Consider the following 23,233-nt stretch of genomic DNA (forward strand, 5'->3'; position numbering starts at 1 on the left):
TGTAGTGTGAGCCCCATGGGGATATAGAAGTTATTTTATTACTTTATAACCAAGTTTGGCTCTTGAATCAAGCAAGAGGTTTGGATTGGATCCACACTACATGTGAAACCAAGATCCACATAAAAAACTATAAATAGAGGTGGCCCCTCTCTTAAAAATCCCCCCCCTCCAGTCTCCTCTTTCTCTCTCTAGCTCCTCTCCTTTCTCTTGGTTCTAGCCTAGACCAAGCACACTTGCAGTGAGTTTGAACCTACTTATCCTAAGCTGAGCCTAGTTGGTCAAGACTCACTTGATCTATCAGGTTAGCTTTTCTCTCTCCTCTTTTGTTTTGGTCTTAGCCTAGGTCAAACCTACTTGACCTAGAGTTAGCCTAATTGAGGTGAGATTAGACCCACTTGACCTAGTTTAAACTCAGTTGGGACAAGATCCCTTGGTCCTAACAGCTTGACCTCCTCTATTATTTCCTTGCCTAAGTCCAACCATTCGACCAAAGCTAGCCTTATTGAGGTAGGTTGGAACTCAGTTGGACCTAAGTTGGGTCCAAACCTGTTCTTGGTCTAGACTTCATCGGATTGTCGTTTCATCAAAAGTTGCAAGAGACACTCTTGGTTGTAACTGTATCGGACATAAAGGACATAGGCCATGTCCTAGGAGTACCTCAACCACCTCGTTGGAGCACTACGGCATAGCTTGGTAGGTTTGTGCACCAAACAGTGCCAAAGTTCTACTCTTTTCGATATATATATATATATTTGTTTATACTTTTAAGATTGTTGTCGCATCGAACAATGCCAAGGCTCCTGCTTTTCATATATATATATATATATTTAAGATTGTCATTGCATCGAACGATGCCAAGGCACCTGCTTTTCGCAATATATATGCATTTGCTTATGCTTTTAAGATTGCCATCACGTCGAAAGATGCCAATGCTCTTACTTTCTGCATATATGTATATATGTATTTGCTTATGTATTTAAGATTGTCATCACGTCGAACGATGCCAAAGCTCCTGCTTTCTACAAATATATATGCATTTGCTTTTTACAAGTTATTTAGTTTAGTTTTTTCCGTTGAACATTAAATATGCCTTCATTTATGCCGTTATACTATATCGCACAAGCTCCTATATATATTATATATAACTGTGCATAAAATAGCATCCAAATAAAGATCAACTCTATTGTCAAATGTGATTCCATATGCCTCTCCTCGATCAAGATTTTGATTGACGAAAGAAGCCTCTATTAGGAAAGCTTTGCTTTTACACAAAACTATTTTTTTCGTAAAAACCTAAGTCACTTATGCATGGCCTAGCTAAGGCTTAAAAGTTCCAACAAACTACGATATATGTGAAGTACGCACAATGGTGCACATCTATCCTTGAGTTAAGTGTAGCATTTCTTTCGTCAAAAAGAAGAAGTGCTGCCGAATTTTCTTAAAAGATGCTCACTGAGTATAAAAGAATGCAACATTTTCTCCATCAAACAGAGAAAGTGTTGCTGAATTTTTCGAAATAAGCTCAACAAAGTTTAGAAAGAGTGTAACATGTACTCCGTCACACAGAGGAGGTACTATCAAAATTTTGACAAGTACTTTCTATGAGTAGAAAAGCTCATCATGCTTTCTCCGTCAAGGAGAGGAAGTGTTGTCAAAATATTTGGAAAAAGGCTTGCCTAAACTAGTTTGAATGACATGATGATGCCCCTGCTGTCAAAACCCTGTCAGAATGGCTCGTTCCACCTTCGCCTGTAAGGCCCGGTATACCAGAGTAGTTGTTGCACCTTGACTAGGCCAAGTGCTTGTTGCAGCTACATACACCGAGCAATCAATCTGATGCGATCGTGATATATGCATACTCATGTAAAATACTGTTATACAACTAGACTCATAAGGGCCTGAGTGCCAGAGTTTGTTGTCCACTCGAAAAAGATGAAGCGCTTGTGAAAGTCGTACATGCCAAGAGCGGAGTCATGCATGCATATAAATAAAACTTAACGATAGTCCCTTGACCACACAGTTGGACCGTGCTTCGGAATACTGGATGGAGTTGGGGTACACATTTCTCTTAGTGCAGAAAGCATTGGTTTGCTTGAGTGACATTCAAATATCCTATAAAAAATGGTTATACCGTTAAACCTCTTCAAGACTATTGCTCACCATGGAAGACGATGATGGTATAATCTGCGAGTGATACATATTTATTATGAACCAAAGAGTTTAAGGGACCTCTTGTCACTCAGAAGGTTTGGAGGTTGGGTTATCCTTAAGATATAAGGATTGAACCCCACTACTGCAGTAAATGATGCATCTGAAACGACCTGGTGGGGTTATCTCGGTATGATTTCTACCGCCCCATTATGGACATGGTTACTTAGGTATCTGGGGTATATAAAATACATAGCATAATAAACCCTCAGATGGATTCGTTTGATGTTGAAGATAAGTTCTTTTGCGTACCAGGGGGTGAATGAGTTAATATCGAAATACTATATTAGTTCTAGGTTCAACGATAATTGAATGAATGAATGAATGCACGATATTTTGATGATTCATACATAACCTTGTGAAAGGTGTTGAGATCGGTATACTATTGGACCGATAAGACAAATACCCTTATTGTATTCGCACGACTAAGCTAAGCTCAAGGAGCTCTCGGTTGGATTTGTGGGATATCATGATGCCAAGTCTTGGAAACTTGAGCTTTGACGTTCATGATATATGCTAAGTCATGGAGACTTGAGCTTGGATATTCCAAACCATGGCCTTGAAGAAGCTTTCGCGATATACGCTAAGTCATGGAGACTTGAGCGTCGTTGTTGTGAACTGTAACCTTAAGTGGTTTTTGTATTTTCATGAGTTTATACTTGATTTGATTTGAATGCTTTCCTATCATACCAACGATGATTCTTACTTTGTTTATTGGGGAATACAGGTATTGAACCTGCAATGCAAAATGCAGAGCAATGCAACATCGAGTTTCAGGGTTTCTCCAAACAGTGTTGCATCGCTTCTTTTATAGAATAAGTTTTTATAGAATATTATTTTTCAAGCAGTGATATTTGTAATAAACAACTTATTTTGATAAATGAAACACTTTGGTGGTCAATGAGTGCTTGGTTACATACCTGTGATTTGCCCAATGTTTTCTAAAACAAATGACTCATTATCATCAATTTTCGCTGCTAAAACCCTTTTTTAAGTTTCGCTGCAAAGAACAAAACAAAATCTATGAATTTTCGACTAAGTAATGTTTTGAAAATATGAGGTGTTACACTCTCATTTCATATACCTTAACTTTTTATCCCAATATGAACTTGATAAAAACATTTGTTGCAATCTTTTTCTTTATCACCACTGCATGTTGTATATTTGTTACCGTATTGAAATTTAAAGTATTTTTTCTTTCAAAAATTTGCAGCATGCATTCGTACATATATTTATTTATTTATGTGATGTTTCTTAAGAGAACCGGATTTTTTTAAATATAGAGATTATCCCTCACCCCCATTTTCCTGTGAATGACATTCGTGACATTGCCTAATATCTCCCTTGCAACAGCTGTATGCTTGTACCACCAACATCCATGTTGGTCACTAACCATTTAGTGAGAACTTATTTTAGAATAACCGTGCTTGACATTCACCAAACCATGATAAAATTCATGATCCCCAACAAGCCCTAGAGCGCCCTCTTTCCAAACCGCAAGTTTCCACCTTCAAACTTTCTCTCACTAAATGTTTTCCTCAAACCCTCTCAGCTGACTCGAGAACTTTTTTTTTAGAGATAGAGACAAAGACAAAGACAAAGACAAAGACAAAGAGGATTCAAGAACCTTTTTTGGTCCATACTTCCATAACCAAAACCGCTTATGACCAGTCTCCTTACAAGAAAACAATTTCTTGAAGGACACTTTTGCAAATTTATTCGAGAATAAAGAGCGTTACAGTAAATCTATAGCTTCATCATCATAAACTTTACGTGCCGTTTACGCTACTCGTTATGCTGCGGTCGTTCGCTACCGTTTGCGTAGAACATTCACAGCCGCCCCAAGTCAGCCCTTCCTTTCATTTATATCTGTTATTTTAACTGGTGCCCATTTTCTGTTCTCCCCCACAAGACTTCCATCTCTCTCTCTCTCTCTCTCATGGAGGAGTATTGCTTCCCTTCATCTAATCACAACCACATCTTTTTCCCAATCCCTTCTTCAGCTTCTGCCCCCCAACCACCACCACCTTCTTTCTCACACATGTTGAGCAGTTCTCATAATTTCACAACAGATCTTCACCAGAATTCAGGTGGGTTTTGGGGTGTAAAGCCAGAGGCATCCAATCAGTATTTGGATCACAGGACTTCACAGGGTGGACCCATCAATGGATCTGTATCAGTGGACACTGATGTGAAGCCTGGGAAGAAAAAGGATGAGAAGAAGGTGAAGAGACCAAAGTATGCATTTCAGACAAGAAGCCAAGTGGACATACTTGATGATGGCTATAGATGGAGGAAATATGGGCAGAAGTCAGTGAAGAAGAACAACTATCCAAGGTATGATTTTTTATGTATATTGTAAATTTCTCAAGGCAAAAAATGTGTTGATCATGATCTTGAACACCAACCCCACCATCATCTGATCCCACTAATATCATTATCATGCTCTTACTTTTTTGGTTTTCTATTTCCTTTATATCTCTTGTTTTTTGGTATGTGGTGGTGTAGTTGGGTGAAGATCTATTGGGGTTTAGCTTTTTTGATAGGTGTGGAAAAGAATGGTGTGTGGTGCAATTGGACTTTGTGTGTTTGGTTACTGATGGTTATGTTTGTTTATCTCTTGATCTGATGACATTGGTTTTTTATGATTTTGATTATGTGACAGTATATGCTATTTCCATGTCCTTTCTATACTGTTCTAATGATTTTGATGCATCACCAAATTGAGTGATACATTAGATGTTGGTGTCAATAGACACACAATCTTCTTGGTGCAAGTCTAGCTTTCATCCCATGGAAAATATTCTCCTTTGCTAACGCTGAAGGCGTAATGGGTGCCAAATATTGGGAAGATGTTCCGTATTTTGGGAAAATGATTGAAAAATGTAAAATAAGGATCGTGTCCTTATTTTGTATATGAAGTATTTGGGTATTTCTTTTGCATATGGAAAAGACTAGCTTTCGACGGAACATTATTAATGATACGGCTGAAAGTGAGTTGGGTACTCAAAGATTCATGTTAAGTACTGAAAGAGAGGATTAGTGAATTTGAATAGTTGCACTGCTTGGAATTGGATGACAACAATTCTTTCAGATGTTACAATATTTGGAATAAACAGTCCAATATATATTGGAATTGAAAACTAATTATATGGTTACAGTGTTATTAGGCATCAATTAGATGCCATAGAACTTGGGTGTCAAGTATATGTCATAGGATTAGGTAATACACATCTTTAAATATAAGTGTGCATCCTAGAGTTGATCTTGATTCTTGCATGAAGAAAATTTGGGGAGAACAATACCCAGTATTAGTCTCTCTCTCTCTCTCTCTCTCTCTCTCTCTCTCTCTCTCTCTCTCTCTCTCCGTGTGTGTGTGCGCGCGTGCTGCCTGATAGTCACTATGCAAATACTGTAGCTATGGTGCCTGCATATATGCGTAATTTTTTACTTGATTGTCATAACTGGAACAGTTATGAAACATGCATCAAGAAGATGCTAACCAATTGTTTTCATGAAATGCTAGCAGCTAACTTGTTGGAGTTACAATTTGAAACAAACATCAATCATATAAAAACAAGAACACCTTAACTTTCTATTGTCTCTTGTTATCAAATGCTGAATTATTTTTTATCAATGATCTCAAAGCGGCTTTCTTTCTACTTGCAGAAGCTATTACCGTTGCACCCACCAATTATGTAATGTCAAGAAACAAGTTCAGCGCTTGTCAAAGGATGAAGGGATTGTAGTTACAACTTATGAAGGGATCCACACACATCCAATTGAGAAGCCAACAGACAACTTTGATAGCATTTTAAGTCAAATGCAGATCTTTGCCAACTTCTAAATTTTGAAAGAAACCAGACATATATATTGTTGAGAAAAACATTCTTAATTAGTTCTCAAAGACGCTATTAGAATTTGTTAGTTGTGCATCAAGTGGCATCTTGGAAAACAAGCTGATCTGCTGTAATATTTGGTGGAAGGGCATTGCCTATATTGTGATGATTCTCAAACTGATCTGGAGTTACAATTTCTTTCTTTTTAAATTTGGTTTATATGCATAAAAAATTAAATCCAATCAACCAGTTTCATACTTTATTTTCTAGTATATATATTCTTGGCCGGATGTTGGTTATGTTCATTTTTACATGAAGAATCGAGCGCATTATCTTGTTAGGTATTTTAGATGACATTACATAACTTTTGATGAAATCTATAGATATTTGAATATGACCTTATTATATTTATGAACTGTTGTTTTGGTATTGTATGCAAGTTGTTATCTTGGCATTTGCCCATTTTGGTTGCAAGATGAGTTCGTCTGAAAACTTAAAGAATTGAGCATTATCTAACATGTATGCTTACTTGCACGTATGTCAAAAAATCCGTGAGATAATTTTCTTGCTTTGACTGTTGAATGGACGTCACAAGTTCGAAATCCATGTGTGTGGTATCCCTTGCCGTGAGGTCGAAGCAGGGTGTTGGTTTCCATGGAATTTAAAAAAAAAAAATTAGTGAAATTGCAAAAAACGAACAAAAAAGAGCTGGCTTTTGTGCAGAATACAGAAATCAATGGTAAAAAAATTATGAAGCAAAAGATCATATGACTAATTAAGTTGAAAGATAATAAAGAACTAGAGAAAATATTGGAATTCATGAAGGATTGCACATTATGATGTTCATATCCCATACGAAATAATAGTGATAACCTAACAATGGCACCAATATGAAAAACTCTTTTATCTTTTTCTTTTTTTACTTTTATTCTGAAACTGGTGCTATGCTGTTTGATAAATGATGATGAACAATCCATCTTGAGATGGAAACTCGCCGCCATCTCCATCCATTTGGGACTGGTGAGGGCTCTAATGTATCAGGTTTGTCTTGGGTACTTGACCCAACCCCGAGCCAAGATATCCAGGTATATGGTATACAAATTTCCAAGCCAAATGTTAATGGGGCTGATCCAAACCCTACCCAAGTAACATGTGGTTGGGGAATTTGGGATTGCATGCATGGGCTATGATTTTTGCCGGATATCCAACCCTATCTAGCTGATCCAATTGTTTTCTTATATATTTTTATGTAAAAATATATTTTAAGATTCACAATTTTTTTTTAAGGAAAAATAATCAGAATTTCATAAATCAGAAGAGAATAGATATATAGAGAATGACGAGGTGTCACTCACTTGCACTTTACATATAAACTGAAAATTTAAGCATAAAAGATTCATTGGTTTTAGGCCATTTGAAGCCGATCCTTCCCCGAAGCTCCCGCAATCATAGGTGGAGCTGGGGGGGGGGGTGGCAGAACTGGGCTGTAGCCCAGTCCTGCCTCCCGGCCCAGTTTTTTTTTAAAAGCCCAGTCCTAGCCCAGCCCTGATTCCATATGAAATAGATTTTTATCCATTTTTGTAGCCCTATCCTAGCCCAGCCCTGACTGCAGCAAATAGTTTGATTTGTCCATATGAAATAGTTTTTTATTTATAATTGTAGCCGTTTTTTATTTTATCTCAAAAAAAAAATAAAAATAAATCGGGGGGCGCTGCCCCAAACCCCAAACTATCACACCATTTTTTTTTGCTACACCCCTGTTTGCCCTGCCACCCCCCCCCCCCCCCCCCTCCCCTCACATGAATCCTAGCTACGCCCCTGCCTGCAATGACACATTAGCTATTACATTATTTGGGAGCTGGCTGCCCAAGTGACGTCTAGCATTGCGCTGCAACCAGATTAGTCACCAAATGAGAAGCACAAAGCATAGCCAATTAGCGAACACGATCTTGACGCTCTTTGGCCAAACGATGGTAGCCAAAAGAACCTCCCTACGATCAAGCTTCTTTTTCCCAAAAGCTACAAGGCAATTACCACACTTGCAAAACACTTTTGAGCATATTGACAATTCCAAAATAAGTGGTTTGCACCCTCTTCTCTTTTACACATGATACATTGACTAGAGAGGTTGAAACCTTTTTCCTTTCATTACTTGGTCCGTGAGCAATTTGTCATGAAGGAGTAACCAGCCCATAGGGATGCCTCTAATAAGAAAAGAATTATCCCATAAAGCTTCTATGGGAAGCCATTGTGCCATTGGATTGCCAAGACAATGATAATAAGTGGAGAAAACACCATTAAAAGAATGCTTCCACCAAAGCAAATCAATGGAAGAGTTGAGTTTAAGTGGAACCAACATATTCATAACACACAACCAGTCCCCCCAAAAAATAAAATTGAAGAGTTTAGTTCACTGTAAATATCGAGCGATATTGCAAAGGTGCACACGTGAACACTGAAGCAAGCTTGCGGTACCGTAGAGGGCATAAACCAAGGACTAAGACCCGATATTATTTTAAAAATGTGTACAAAAAGGAAAATCTCACTGTACATAACAATTATTTCAATAAATAACTTGAAAGAGAGAAAACAGTGTGCAAACCTACCAAGATTCAGCAGCGATTGTTCAACGCAGCATTTGAAGCGCTCCTAGGTTGTAGCTGACATATCCTTACGTTTAGTACGGTCACAACCAAGAGCGTCTCTTATAGAACTTATCGGCACAACGAAACGATGAGGTTTAGGTTAAAAACTAATTATAGACCTAGTTTAGGTCTAACTAAATTCAAATCTACCTCAAGTGAGCTAGGCTAGGTCAGATGAGCTTGACCTAGTCAAGGTAAAGGTAAAAGAGGTCAAGCAGTCAGGGTCAAGGGCTCTTGACCCAACTGGGTTCAATATAGGTTAGGTGGATCCAAGCTCACCTCAAGTAGTCTTAGTCTAGGTTAAATGGGCTTGACCTAGGGTAGACCAAAATAAATGAAGAGAGAGAAAGCCTAACCTGGTATATCAAGTTGACTTGACTCAACTAGGCTCATGATAGGCCATGCAAGTCCAAACTTACTACAAGTGGGTTTGTTTTAGGCTAGAACCAAGAGAGAAGAGAGAGGCTAGAGAGAGAAAGTGGAGAGAGAGATGGGGGACTATTTTTAAGGAAGGGTCTCCTCCCATTTATAGAAAATTTTGTGAATTTTAGATCTGTTGTGGACTAAATCTGATCCAGTTAGTCTATCTGATCCAAGATCCAAACTTAACACTAAAGTAACAGAATAGCATATATGTCCTTATGAGGCCCACTTGATATTTTCATCTGCATTGTACGCTTTGTCTGTTCATCGGTCTGCAGGTGAAAAATTGTACTAAACATCAACTTTGTACTTAAGGCTTTCTGCAATTGGCATAAAAAATGAGACGTGAAGCGAGGATCTTGATCTAACATAATCAAAAGTGGTACCCCATGAAGTCGAACGATCTCGTCTATATGCAAATCTATCGGGCTCTCCAAACTCTAGCTCACCCTGATCCAACATATTTTGGGCCTATGTTCATTGTGGTGCAAAAACCACACCACTAGGGACCAGGGCAACAACAAGGATTTTGATTTGGTTGGAGAAGGATTCTTAGAGCTTTATCCTTCTTTGTTTGACTCTTGTCGAGTCAGTCTTGTTATGTGATGCTTCCATTGCGAAGAATGGTTGTTGCATTGAGGGTTTGTCTCCATTGGCTACCAAAACCTCACGGGGTAGGTCTATCATGAAGGAGCTAATATCAGCAAAGAGATTTGGCACGCAGGCAGTTTAAGAACAGTGCAGAGAGGTCTAGGAAGAACTCTACATTCAACGCCAATATATTTTGATCGAGTATCCGTTGTTGATTTGCCAAATGCAGAAAGCCCCATTCTTGAAGAGCTCGACGCAGATGGCCAAGATGTTTTGACTTAAAGTAGAGACCGATGAGATGTTCCAGATGTGTCGACCAGGTAAATGCAGGTGAGGCTGTTCTTTGAGGTAGAAGAAAGGGAATGACAGAAAAGAGCTGACACCATGGGCGTCGAGAATTGCAGCAGGAACGTTCCTGATAAAACAATTAACTTCTCTTGGTAGCAGCATGCGATGGTCGATACACTATTTCAAAACTCTGGCCAAAATAAGAAATTTATCTGAACTGAACCATTTTTTGCTTTGTCCATCTTCATTTTTTAGCTTCCTTAGTAAGATTTGCATATGTTCATCATTGATTTCAAGGGCTTGAGAGCGGTGTAACCCAAAGAACAGCTCTCTTGGGTTAGATCTGGCCTGATTTCTCCACGTTCTATCTGTTGATTTTCTGGTTCTTCCTTCCTCGATCTGATTTCTCGCCATCGAGAAACCACCTTCTCTCTCTTTCTCTCTCTCGATCGGGTGCAGACTGTTCCTCAAATCCATCGGATTCCATCTGCCGAGTAAATGTGTGTTGTGCGAGGCGGCCGAAGAATCTGCGTTTCACCTTTTTTGGGAGTGCTCTGTCTTTCAAAACATTTTCAAGGTGACTTGGAATAAGTCGGGGTCAGCGTGCGCCAGGAATCGTTCGCCAGCGATTTGCTGTGGGGTCCTAAGCAAGTTCGTCATTTCAACTATTGGCGGATTATTTGGCGAACATGGCTTCTCTCGTCATGGTGGGCTGTATGGTTGACTCGCAACAATGCTATTTTTCGGTATATTCCGGCAGTGTTCAACAAAATGGTGAACCTTATTTTGGCAGACGTGTATACCATTCTACGCATCAACATCCCTGATCTACAACACAATCTGCCCACAAGGATCACTCATGATCCAGGGTGATGCTCACCGACATACTGGAGTTGTTTCATGTTTCTCTGTTATCTTTTTTTTCATTTTTTTTCTCTTTCTTCTTTTTTCCTTCGTTTTGGGGCTCCTTGGCATGCCTTGGGCATGGTGGGTTATCTGGTAGGTTCAATGTTGGTTGAACCTGTTTCGTAATGTTGATGGTTATAGTTCGTCTCTCTCTCTCTCTCTCTCTCTCTCTCTCTCTCTCTCTCTCTCTCTCTCTCTCTCTCTCTCTCTCTCTCTCTCTCGTTACATTAGCAAGATAAGATCCACTAAATTATGTGAATCAGATTTGGAATTTATTTTTCTCGACCCAACCTAACCCAAACCCGATCCGGACCTGAACCCAATGCTTGTTATTTGGGTGGATTTGGGTACAACTTCTTAGGTCAGATACCCGAACCATTGACAACCCTATACATGATCCTCCACTTGAGCTCAAGACTTAAAAATCAATGTTGTCCATGATCCGTCATTGACGTTCTTATCTAAATAAAAAGTTTAGCGGTGATATTACAAATATTTTACTGAAGCATAGTCACAGATATATCTCATTCTTGTGATTTCCTAGCAAGTAAAAATATCAGAATAAATTGAAAAATTTTGTCTTATGAGAAGATATTGAAAAAATCTTGGTACACATATATAAGAGTATAAGAAAAATAATTCCTACCCAATAAATATATTAGATTTGGATCAAAGATCCGACCAAACCTGATCCACTTGGACCCCTATATATGCCAAATCCCATGTGATAATTCCTGTGAGAAAGAAATAATGAATGAATAAATAGTGTCTATAAAAATTACCCTTGTGATATATGGAACAAATGATGATGATGATGATGATGATGGTGGTGGTGGTTTGCATCCGGTCATTTTCTGAATGGGTTCAGATATCATGCCAACATCCTTTGATATAGGTCTTCATTTGTGATTGGACCCAAGATATCCTTCTGTCAACTAGAATCAACTTGCCCCTAAAATTCCATTGATTTCTTCCACTTTTAATTATTTGCTTCTATTTCACATGTACATTTCACTTAGCATGTGTGTCCCGTGTCAATAGAATATGAAGCTGGTGATTAGGGTTGCAAACAGATCGGATATGGTCAGATATATAATTCAAGTCCAACATGTTATTTGCTGATATGGATCCTTTTAAGTAAAATTTGATTGTGAGTTCGAATGGGATTTGAATATGTTCAATCGGATTACTTTCATATTTGGATCGGCATTTTAAGCCAGATCAAGAGTTGATCTGAATCAAAATCGGACCTACTTGCATTTTTTACATGTACATAGCTTGTTTTTATTCTATTTTTCAGATCCACTATTACCACATGCATTTCAGATTCAAAATTAACCTTAGCTCCTCGGATCTGATTTGTATCTATTGTTTACATTGTAGATTTGGATTCAGGTCATGCACTTATACTGGACATGACACAACACATTGTGATAATTAGGGGACAGTCAAACATGTGTTGGAGGCGGTCAATGCTATGTTCCTAACTTTTTTTTACTTTTTTTTTGTTACGTTGATTATTTTTTCTTTTAAATAGTGACATAGATGGCATTATTTTTTATTACAAATACCATAAATTAATGGCCGCAAACTAGAAAATATTACGAACATGGTCAATTTACTATTTACTTTACAGTTTTTCCCTTTTGCCACCTCCAAATCATGGCGTGTGACTTTTTTAGGAGACCCTTACATGGCACCTGATTTTTCCAGTCTACAACTTACATACACGGTGCTCGATTTTTTCAGGTGACAACTTACATGTTGCCTGATTTTTTTCAGCGATAACTTCTTGGTTATGTGACAAAACGGTTGAACTGTCAAGCAGCAACTTCTTGGTTATGTGACAAAAGGCAGAACTTTTCAGGCAATAATAAGAACCACAAGTGGTTTGACCAAGGTGTCTAATTTTTTATGCAACAAAAGGGTTAAATCGTCAAAAAAAAAAATCAAGTGGCCAGATTTGTTATATTGTGAGTAGTGAATTGGTCATACATTTGACATATTTCTCTACTCTCAGCCAAAACATGAAATGGTGCTAAAAGTAGGTGTCATCTATGTCATTGTTAGTTTTTTTTTTTAAATTTTTTTGTTGATTATAGTATGTTTGAATGTTAAATTAATAGTTATTGTTATAGTAGTTTAGAATTATAGTTCAATAATTTGCATTACGGCAATATACATGTTTTATTGCTTTAGTGTGCGTATATATACCAGCATTTTCAGCAACTTTTTAATATTTTTTTAATCTGATTGTATCGATGTAATCTGCATGCTTGGTTCCGATTACAACACGTGCATAGGCTTTTTCAAAGCTTCAAAATTCAACAACCCACTACATTTTGTAAATTTCAATGTTTTTTAAGCAACATGTAAGTTGCCAATTGGACCACATCAAGCACATCAATTTTAGTCGTCTGACTCTAGGTAGTCGACCTCTCCCTCAAAGATCTCTAGATTGGCGGTGTTCACCGTACTCAGCCAAGTGGTCACGATCATACCCACTTATATAGTATTCTGGCTGAGGAGGCTCTTGATTGGCTTTCTTCCGAAGCAGGTTATATGTTCCCCCCCAAGAACACGCAGGTGCGTGTTCTCGGGTCTGAATGAGCACCACATATGTAATCACGTGAGGCTCGTTTTCCCCTGTGTGTCTGTATCACTTAGCATCGGAGTCTAGTGCATTTGCAAAGACTTAAGTACCCTTTCCCACCATTAGCATCATAAAATGAGATTTCGAGAAAATTACAAAAATGCCCTCCCACCAGAAAAGGTTAAAATCATCATCGTTTTTGCCCTAAGGAGTAAACTCTTCTGCTTTAACAGGAGATCCTCGCAATATGTCACCCTAAACGTTCTGGATCACCCTTTGACGATGCACCATCTGCTGTAACAGGAGCTCCGATTGATGATGCACCATTTGCCGTTGTCTGCTGCCGTTGGAGCACCCTTTGTAGCTGTCTACTATCGTCAGAGCACCCTTTGTCATCGTCTGCTGCCGCAGGAGCACCTTTTGTTGTCATTTGTTTGTGAGAAATAATTAAACTACAAGAAAAATTAACATTTTGTCTATTGTTCATCATGATACCAAGGTGCAAGTGTCGAACTAAGTAGACAGAGAATAACCATTTACAGTAGAGATAATGGTGGCAACGTCAAACTAAGTAGAGTAGCGATTTACAATAGAAATCAAATAAGCGAGTAGCAATTTACAATAGAAATCAGATCAAAGAGTAAAGATTTACAGTAGAAATTAGATAAAAGAGTAGCGATTTACAGTAGAAATCAGACCAGAGAGTAACGATTTACAATAAAAATCAAATCAAAGAGTAGCAATTTATAGTAGAAATCAAATCAGAGAATAGCGATTTACAACAGAAATCAGATCAGAGAGTAGCGTTTTACAATAGAAATCAAATCAGAGAGTAGCGATTTACAATAGAAATCAGATCAGAGAGTTGTGATTTACAGTAGAAATCAGATCAGAGAGCAGCGATTAACAATAGAAATCAAATTAGAGAGTAGCAATTTACAGTAGAAATCAGATCAGAGAGTAGCGATTTACAATATAAATCAGACCGTCATTCGATTTGCAACATCCTTCAGAAAATCATTGTTCAATTTATAGCATCCTTCAGCAAATCGTCATTTGACTTGCTACTTTCTTTAGCAAATCACTATTTCAATTTGTGATGTCCTTCGATAAATCACCATTGCGATTTGTAGTCCTCTTTAGCAAATTGTCATTCAATTTGTGACATTCTTCAATAAATCGCAATTTATAATTTTCTTTAATAAATCGCAATTGCGATTTACAGTGTCTCTTAGTAAATCGTTGTTTGATTTATGATTATCGTCAGTAAATCACTATTACAATTTACAGTGTCTTCGGTAAATCACTATTGCGATTTACAATGTCTTCAGCAAATCGCTATTGCGATTTATGGTGTTATTCAGCAAATCGCTATTCAAATCAAGGTCAACTTGCCGGAGGTGTATCTCCCTAACCGAAGATTGTATTTCCGATTTGTAAAAAGCGGTGTCTTTGTGATTGAATCAGTTTATTTCTTTCAATTTTCAACATTTTCTATAGTCATTTCATACCCCATTTTGATTAAAAATCAGACCCCTATCATTCTGTATTATTTATATTGCACAGATTTTAGTTCATTTTCCCAGAGTCATATCTCCCCAAATCGTTTTACAGATCTGTAAAAAGGGTTGTCTTCCTTTATGTGTCTAATTTATTTTTGCCAATTTTTATAAATTTTTATATCCATTTGTTATTTTAATTTTGTTAAAAATCAAAACTGGTTACAGAACTTCAGGTTCTGTAATGGGTTCATTTTCTGAAATAGAACGATGACTTCCCAAAGTCACCATTTCTAAACCAGAACTGATTTTCCCATTCTATAATTTTGGAAAGTTTTCTAATCATGTTAGAAAACTTCTCCCATAAATTTGGTACAATTTGAATTCATATAGCCTCTGAAACATCTAAATTACATAAGTCTCACTTTTTCTCAAATTCCCGTTTGTGACAAAAGGCCTCCAATTTTGAATTTTTCTTCCATGATTTCTGAAAAATCTTTAATCTTAAATGGTTTTAAGATAAGTTCAAAGTCTTCATAATGATTATGAGCATTTTGATACATCATTTATTTTATTTTACTTAATTTTTCTTATTTTGGAGCTTGAAAGGCCTATTTTGGTTGATTTTCTTCAATTTTCCATTATTGAAGGAAAATCTGACTAAGCCTACATTTATTACTAATATGTTTGCTCAATTTTGTAGGTATTTTATTTTCTTTGTTATTTTTTTTTCAGTTGTTGTATTCAATTCGAGGGTTGTAATTAAATACTCAATGAGAAATTTTACTTTATGCTTAGTTTAGGAATGAATGAGCATTTAGTTTAAGCTTAATTTCATGATTACCTTATTCCATTTGTTTTTATTTTATTTCAAATATACAATGGAAAAACATGAATAACACGTGCACCATTTTAATAAGAGGTAAATAACCCTAAGTAAACAATTCACATTTATGACCATAGTCAAAATATGAACAATACTTAGGTTTTTTATCTTTCATGGGATAAAATTGACCTGCACTTCAGGTCCCTTTTTGAAAATCATCATACTTCTCTAAATTAATTTTTTTTCTTCCTCTATCAAAATTTAAGATATAAATTAATTTGAGATATATTTGTGGCCATAGTCATGAATATATTAAAAATTGATTTTGTTTTAAGTCCTATAAAGGCCCAAAAATTTATTTTATTCTTTGTTAGAATTCAAATGAAGATTAGACTAGAATATATTTGTGACCATAATCATGAATATATTAAAATTTATTCATTTTTTTAATTCTATTAAAGAATAAAATTTGCTTATAATTCCAATTTCAAATAAAATTTTTTAATACATTCATCAATTAAGATAGAATTGCATCATTATTTTCTATCTTTTTCAAGTTATTTTCAAATTTCTAAGTGATTTTCGAAATAAGTTTTCAAAAATAATTTTCATTTCTAAATTCAAAGTTATTTTTTATTTCTAATTATAAATTCAAATGTATCTTTTTATTTCATTTTTCAATTTCATTCAATTTGAAGCCCCTATTGGAAAGACTTCGCCTTTGCGCAAAACTGTTTTTTCGTAAGAACTAAGTCACTTGTGCATGGCCTGGATATGGCTCAAAGTTCTATCGAACCTTGATGGATGCAAAGTACGCACAACGGTGCACATCCATTCTTGAGTTAAAGCGTAGCGATTTTCCCGCCAAAGAGAGGAAGTGTTGCTAAAATTCTAAAAAGATACTCACCGAGCTTAAAAAGAAATGCATGCTTCCTCAGATAAAGAAAGCGAGTGCTATAGAAAATTCTGAAGAAGCTCAACCAAGCTCTGAAAGAGCGTAGCATGTTACTCCATCATATAGAGGAGGTGTTGCTCATATTCCGTCAAGTAATTTCTACAACGTAGAAATGTTCGACTCAAACCTACCGTCGAAGCATGGGAAGTGCTGTCAAAATGGTTGGCAAAAGAGCTGCCAGAACCATTTGAATGGCACATGGATGTCATGTTGTTGGAACGCTGTCAGAATGGTCGGTTTCTATGTTTTGCCTGTAAAGGCACTTTACTCATAAGGGCCGCAAAGCCAGAGTAGTTGTTGTGCCTTGACTAGGCCACTGCTCGTAAGGGCCGCAGAGCCAGAGTAGTTGTTATGCCACAAATAGGCCATCTGCTCGTTGCAGTGATTCACGCCGAGCATCCGATCTGTTGAGATTGAGTCATATGCATGCTCATGGATACTGTTATACAACTAGACTCGTAAGGGCCGTTGTGCCAGAGTACGTTATCCACCAAAAGGAGGTGAGGTGCTCGTAATGGTCGTAGTGTCGAGAGATCAGTTAAGCATGTATATTAATCAGACTTAAATGTCTCATGAACCCCGTGACTGATGGCCATGTTAGGGAGGATTACTGAATGGGGTCAGGTATATATATTCTCAGTGTGGGATGCACTGGCTTGTCCGAATGACAAGAACATATCCGACAAGTAACAGTTAGACCAACAGACCCCTTCAGGACTAACGCTCACTGTAGCAGACAGTGATGGTACAGCCCGAGTGACATGTATTTGATTATAAACCTGACATAGTTCAAGGGGACCTCGGTCACTCAAGGGGTTTGAGGTCGTGGTTATCCTTAAGATCTAAGGATTGAACCCAACTACTGCAAGTAGAGGATGCATCCGAACCGGCCTGTTAGGGTTCTCCCGGTACGAGTTTACCGCCCTAACATGGATGGGGTTGTGATCGTTGCAAAATTTTTCTCTTTTCCCTTTCTTTCTTTTCTTTTTTAGAGAAAAAAGCAGAATATAGAAGAGAAACTCTTTGAAAGGTCTCACTTGACCTTTTGAAAAAGTTGTTTTGAAATTACTTATCTCTGTTTTGAAATTTTGCGAAAAAAACAGAGAAACGGGATTCGCTCGTCGGTACGAGGCTCAACCGTTCTTGGCATCTTTACCAGAGGTAATTGAATCAAGGATCAAATTTATGCTTTTGATTTGCCTAAATTATCTAAGTGATTATTCTAAGTTCTAAATGCACACTGAATCAAGCTTGTGCTATAATTTTGATCTTGAAAATATGTATGCATTTGGAAATGCTTCAGAAATTTAGAGTTTTCCAAGTGATTTTGAAACAAATTTGAAAATATGTTTTTAAGAAATGACTTCAGAAATCGATTTTGATTTGAAAAATCAAAACTTGAAATGAATTTGAGTTGAAAGTTTTAAATTGAAAATTTTGAAATTGAATTCAAAGTTAAGTTTTGGAATTTTGAAATCTGAATTGATTGGAAAGAGAAAAAATCGAAATTGGAGTTTAGTTGAGAATTGAATTCAGAAATATGATTTGGAATTTTGAAATTGTATTTGGAATTTTTAGGATTTTGAAGTTGAAAATAAGAATTGGGTTTGAAATGTGAAATTGAACTTAAACTTCAAACTTAGAATTCGAAGTTTAAATTTTGAATTTATGATGGAAATCTTGAATTTTAAAAGTTAGAATTGAATTTGAAACTTGAAATCAGAGTTGAAATTGACTTGAAATAAGAATTGAAGTTTGAAAATTGAATTTTAAATTTAGAATTGAAATTGGAATTTAATACTGAATTCAATTCAATTTTTATTTTGAATTTTGAAATTGTTTTGAAAATTGAAGTTTAGAATCTAAAATAAAGAATTTAATGGTATTTGAAATTGAAATCTGAAAATTGGAAATTGAATTGAATTTTTGAATTTGAAACTTGAATTTGAAATAGAATTTGGAATTAATTTAGAAATTTGAAATGAAAATTTAGAATTGAAAATGGAATTGAACTTTAAAAATTAAATTGGGAATCAAAAATCGAAATTGAGATTCGAAAATGATATTGAATTTGTTATTTGAAATTCAAAGTGAAATTCAGAATTGAATTTTAAAATTAAATTCAGAATTTAAATTTGAAATTTTAAAATTGGATTTGAAATGAAAATAGAATTTGAAATTTGGAATTTTGAAAGAAATAAAGAATTAAATTTAATATTGGAAATGAAATTCAAAATTGGAATATGAAATTTGAAAAATGAGAAATTTAGAAATAAAGTCAAAATTTTGGAAATAAAAAAATAGATATTTGAAATAGGATTTAAAATTGAATGAAATTGAAAAATGAAATAAAAAGATAAATTTGAATTTATACCTGGAAATAAAAAATGACTTTGAATTTAGAAATGAAAATTGTTTTTGAAAATTTATTTCGAAAATCACTTGGAGATTTGAAAATAACTTAAAATAATTTAAAAAAGATGAAAAATAATGATGTAATTCTATCTTAATTGATGAATGAATTAAAAGAATTTATTTAAAATTGCAATTAAAATCAAATTTCATGCTTTAATAGAATTAAAAACAAAGATTAAATTTTAATATATTCATGACTATGATAACAAATATATTCTAGTGTAATCTTCATTTGAATTCTAACAAAGAATAAAATAAATTTTTGGGCCTTTATAGAATTTAAAACAAAATTATTTTTCAATATATTCATGACTATGGCTACAAATATATCTCAAACTAATTTATATCTTAAATTCTGATAAAGGAAGAAAAAAATTTTATTTTAGAGAAGTATGATGATTTTTAAAAAGGGACCTGAAGTGGAGGTCAAATTTTATCCCATGAAAGATAAAAATCCTAAGTATTGTTCACATTTTGACTATGGCCATAAATGTGAATCATTTACTTAGGGTTATTTACCTCTTATTAGAATGGTGCATATGTCATTCGTGTTTTTCTATTATGTATTTAAAATAAAATAAAAAGAAATGGAACAAGGTAATCATGAAATTAAGCTTAAACTAAATGCTCATTCATTCCTAAACTAAGCATAAAGTAAAAATTCTCATTGAGTATTTAATTACAACCCTTGAATTGAATACAACAACTGAAAAGGAAAATTACAAATAAAATAAAATACCTGCAAAATTGATCAAACATATTAGTAATAAATGTAGGCTAAGTTGGATTTTCCTTAAATATTAAAAAATTGAAGGAAATCAACCAAAATAGGCCTTTCAAGCTCTAAAATAAAAAAAATTAAGCAAAATAAAATAAATTATGTATCAAAATACTCATAATCGTTATGAAGACTCTAGACTTATCTTGAAACCATTTAAGATTGAAGATTTTTGTGAAATCATGGAAGGAAAATTCAAAATTGAAGGCCTTTTGTCAAAAACAGGAATTTGAGAAAAAGTGAACAAACTTATGTAATTTGGATATTTTAGAGGCCATACGAATTCAAATTGTATCAAATTTGTGGGATAAGTTTCCTAACATGATTGGAAATTTTTTCCAATTTACAAATTGGGAAAATCAGTTCTGGTTTAGAAATGGTGACATCGGGAAGTCACTGTTCTGATTCAAGAAACAAACCTATTACAGAACCTGAAGTTCTGTAACCAGTTTTGATTTTAACAGAATTAAAATAACAAATAGATATAAAAATTGGTATGAATAAACTAGACACATAAAGGAAGACAACCTTTTTTACAGATCTGGAAAATGATCTCTCGTTGGGGAAATATGACTCTGGGAAAATGGACTAAAATCTGTGCAATATAAATAATGCAAAATGATAGGGGTCTGGTTTTTAATCAAAATGAAGCATGAAATGACCATAGAAATCATTGCAAATTAACATAAATAAACTATATTTAATCACAAAGACACTATTTTTTACAGATTGGACATACGATCTTTGGTTAGTGAGATACGCCTCCAGCAAGTTGGCCCTGATTTGAATAGCAATTTGCTGAATAACACCATAAATCGCAATAGCGATTTATTGAAGACACTGCAAATCATAATAGAGATTTACCGAAGATACTATAAATTGCAATAGCAATTTACTAGAGACAATTATAAATCACACAACGATTTACTAAGAGACACTATAAATCACAATTGTGTTTTACTAAAGAAAATTATAAATTACAATTGCGATTTATTGAAGAATATCGCAAATCGAATGGCGATTTGCTAAAGAGGACTACAAATTACAATGGTGATTTATCGAAGGACACCACAAATTAAAATAGCGATTTGCTAAATAAAGTAGCAGGTTGAATGATGATTTGCTAAAGGACACTACAAATCGAACACCGATTTACTAAAGGATGTTGCAAATCGAATGACGATCTGATTTCTACTGTAAATCGCTACTCTCTTATCTGATTTTTACTGTAAATCACTACTCTTTGATCTGATTTTTACTGTAAATCACTACTCGCTGATCTAATTTTTATTGTAAATCGCTACTCTCTGATCTGATTTCTATTGTAAATCGCTATTCTCTAATCTGATTTTTACTGTAAATCGCTACTCTCTGATTGATTTTTACTGTAAATCACTACTCTCTGATCTGATTTCTACTATAAATCGCTACTTTCTTATCTGATTTCTACTGTAAATCGCTACTCTTTGATTTGATTTCTACTATAAATCATTACTCTCTGATTTGATTTCTACTGTAAATCACTCTTTTCAACAGAGAGAGAATAAAAAAACCACGGCCGCTTAGAGAGAAATCTTATTGCTCTTTTCAATAGTTATAAGAGAGAAAGAAAAGAAAGAATTTATATAAGGCAAGGGCGACAACCCTAAACCCAAACAAGTTGGGTCTGATCCATAAGAAACTGAGTCTCAAACATAAGCCCAAACAAAAATTCTTTCGGGGGGGCGCTGCCCCCCCACGACCCCCGCCCTGGGGGGAACCCTCGATCCCTCTTTCTGTAAGGGAAAAAATTATGAATCAGGCTCTACAACTCATCAGGCAGGAACAAGAAGGCAACCATGTGTTGTAACATAAGCTAAAAACAAAGGCAAAACATGCAAATTTATTTACGGGGAGTGGGAGGACATTTTCATCCAACACATATCTATCTTACAGGAGGACATTTCCGTCAAAAGCATATCTACCTTTTATATATGTTATTTTATTATAAAATCATCATGGAAAACATTGGCATATGAATTATTACGGGTCCCAAGATATTCTTTTGTACACACAGAAACACGCAAATTTGTGTTTTGGGGAGAACACACACCACCTTCCCACTTTTTTTAGATGACCTCTAGCAGCGTCGAGATGGTCAGGCTGAACCTCTTCTTGGTCTTAAAGGCCTTCATCCATGTTACCCTCTATATTTTGAGGTATGAGGATGTTGTCATCGCAAATTTTTTTCCCTCTCTTGCGAGAGAGAAACGAATTTCGCGAGTAAAACTCGACCAAAGTTTTGAAAATTAACTCGCCTCCGTTTTGAAAATTTGCTGGAAAATTTCGTGGAATGGAATCCGCCTGTCGGTGCGAGGTTCAATCGTTCCTGGCGCCTTTACCAGGGGTAATTGAACCAAGGACCAATTATGTGCTTTAACTAAGTTAAATTATCTAAATTATGCTCTATTTTTCCTAGAATGCACAAAGAATCAGGCTTGTGCTATGAAATTTTGAAAATAATGCAAGTTTGAGAAACATGATGTTTGCTTTGGAAAATTGAAATATGTTAGAAAAATGATTGGAAAAGTGCTTGAAATTGGAATTCCTGGGAAAATCATTGAATTTTATGGGAAATCAGAAATTGCATTGAAAAGTGATTTCTCAGGAAAACTTGAACTTTGGAAAATCGATTTTGAGATTTGAAATTTGTTTTCCTAAGAAAATAGATTTGAGAATCTTGAGAAAATCTAAAAAATTCATTGGAAAAGGATCTTTTTTTTGAAATGGAAAACAGATTCTCAGGAAACTGGATCCTTATGAAAATGGGAAATCTGAGAAAATCGATTTCTGAAAACTTGAGATTTTGAAATATGAGAATTTTAAAACATTGGAAAATATTGATTTGAACTTAGGAAATGCTTTGAAATCTCTTTTGAAAACTCAGGATTTTGAGAAAATCAGATCCTGAGAAAGACTTGGAAATTCTTGAGAAAACTGAATTTTCTGAAATTGAAATTGGAAAATGAATTTGCAATTTGAATAATATGAATGAATGAATATGAATTTGAAAGGGAATTTCAATTGTGGAATTGGGAAATCCTTTTAAAACTTTGAGAAATGCAGTGCATTTTTGAAGTTAGCTTAAGAGTGTAGGCTGAATATGGCTAATACGAAGATCATAAATCTTGGTTTTCTTCGTATTCTGACTATGGCCATAAATATAAATCCCACCGAGTTTATAAACTCCATAAAAGCTTATTCACGTGTCATTCGTGTCAACCATAG

At 35.3% G+C, this 23,233-nt stretch overlaps 1 protein-coding gene across 1 annotated transcript; it reads left to right on the forward strand.

Moving 5' to 3' along the window:
- Positions 1 to 4,249: 4,249 nt before the first annotated feature.
- LOC149833421 (WRKY transcription factor 71-like) lies at positions 4,250 to 4,935 on the forward strand. The gene is made up of 3 exons (XM_090013434.1): positions 4,250 to 4,545; positions 4,717 to 4,769; positions 4,874 to 4,935. Exons 1-3 carry the CDS (start codon positions 4,250 to 4,252, stop codon positions 4,933 to 4,935), a joined length of 411 nt encoding a protein of 136 aa, XP_089869560.1.
- Positions 4,936 to 23,233: the final 18,298 nt, after the last annotated feature.

The sequence above is a fragment of the Nuphar pumila genome, chromosome 7 (genome assembly GCF_984573655.1).
Source record: "Nuphar pumila chromosome 7, dmNupPumi1.hap1.1, whole genome shotgun sequence".
NCBI classification, from domain to species: domain Eukaryota; kingdom Viridiplantae; phylum Streptophyta; class Magnoliopsida; order Nymphaeales; family Nymphaeaceae; genus Nuphar; species Nuphar pumila.

Bases quoted from the DNA above. Each gene is read 5' to 3' on its own strand.
- LOC149833421 (XM_090013434.1), top strand. From the start codon at position 4,250: ATGTTGAGCAGTTCTCATAATTTCACAACAGATCTTCACCAGAATTCA. The intron at 4,546-4,716 runs GTATGATTTTTT...GTGGTGGTGTAG, and splicing joins AAGAAGAACAACTATCCAAG to TTGGGTGAAGATCTATTGGG. The intron at 4,770-4,873 runs GTGTGTGGTGCA...ATTATGTGACAG, and splicing joins GATAGGTGTGGAAAAGAATG to TATATGCTATTTCCATGTCC.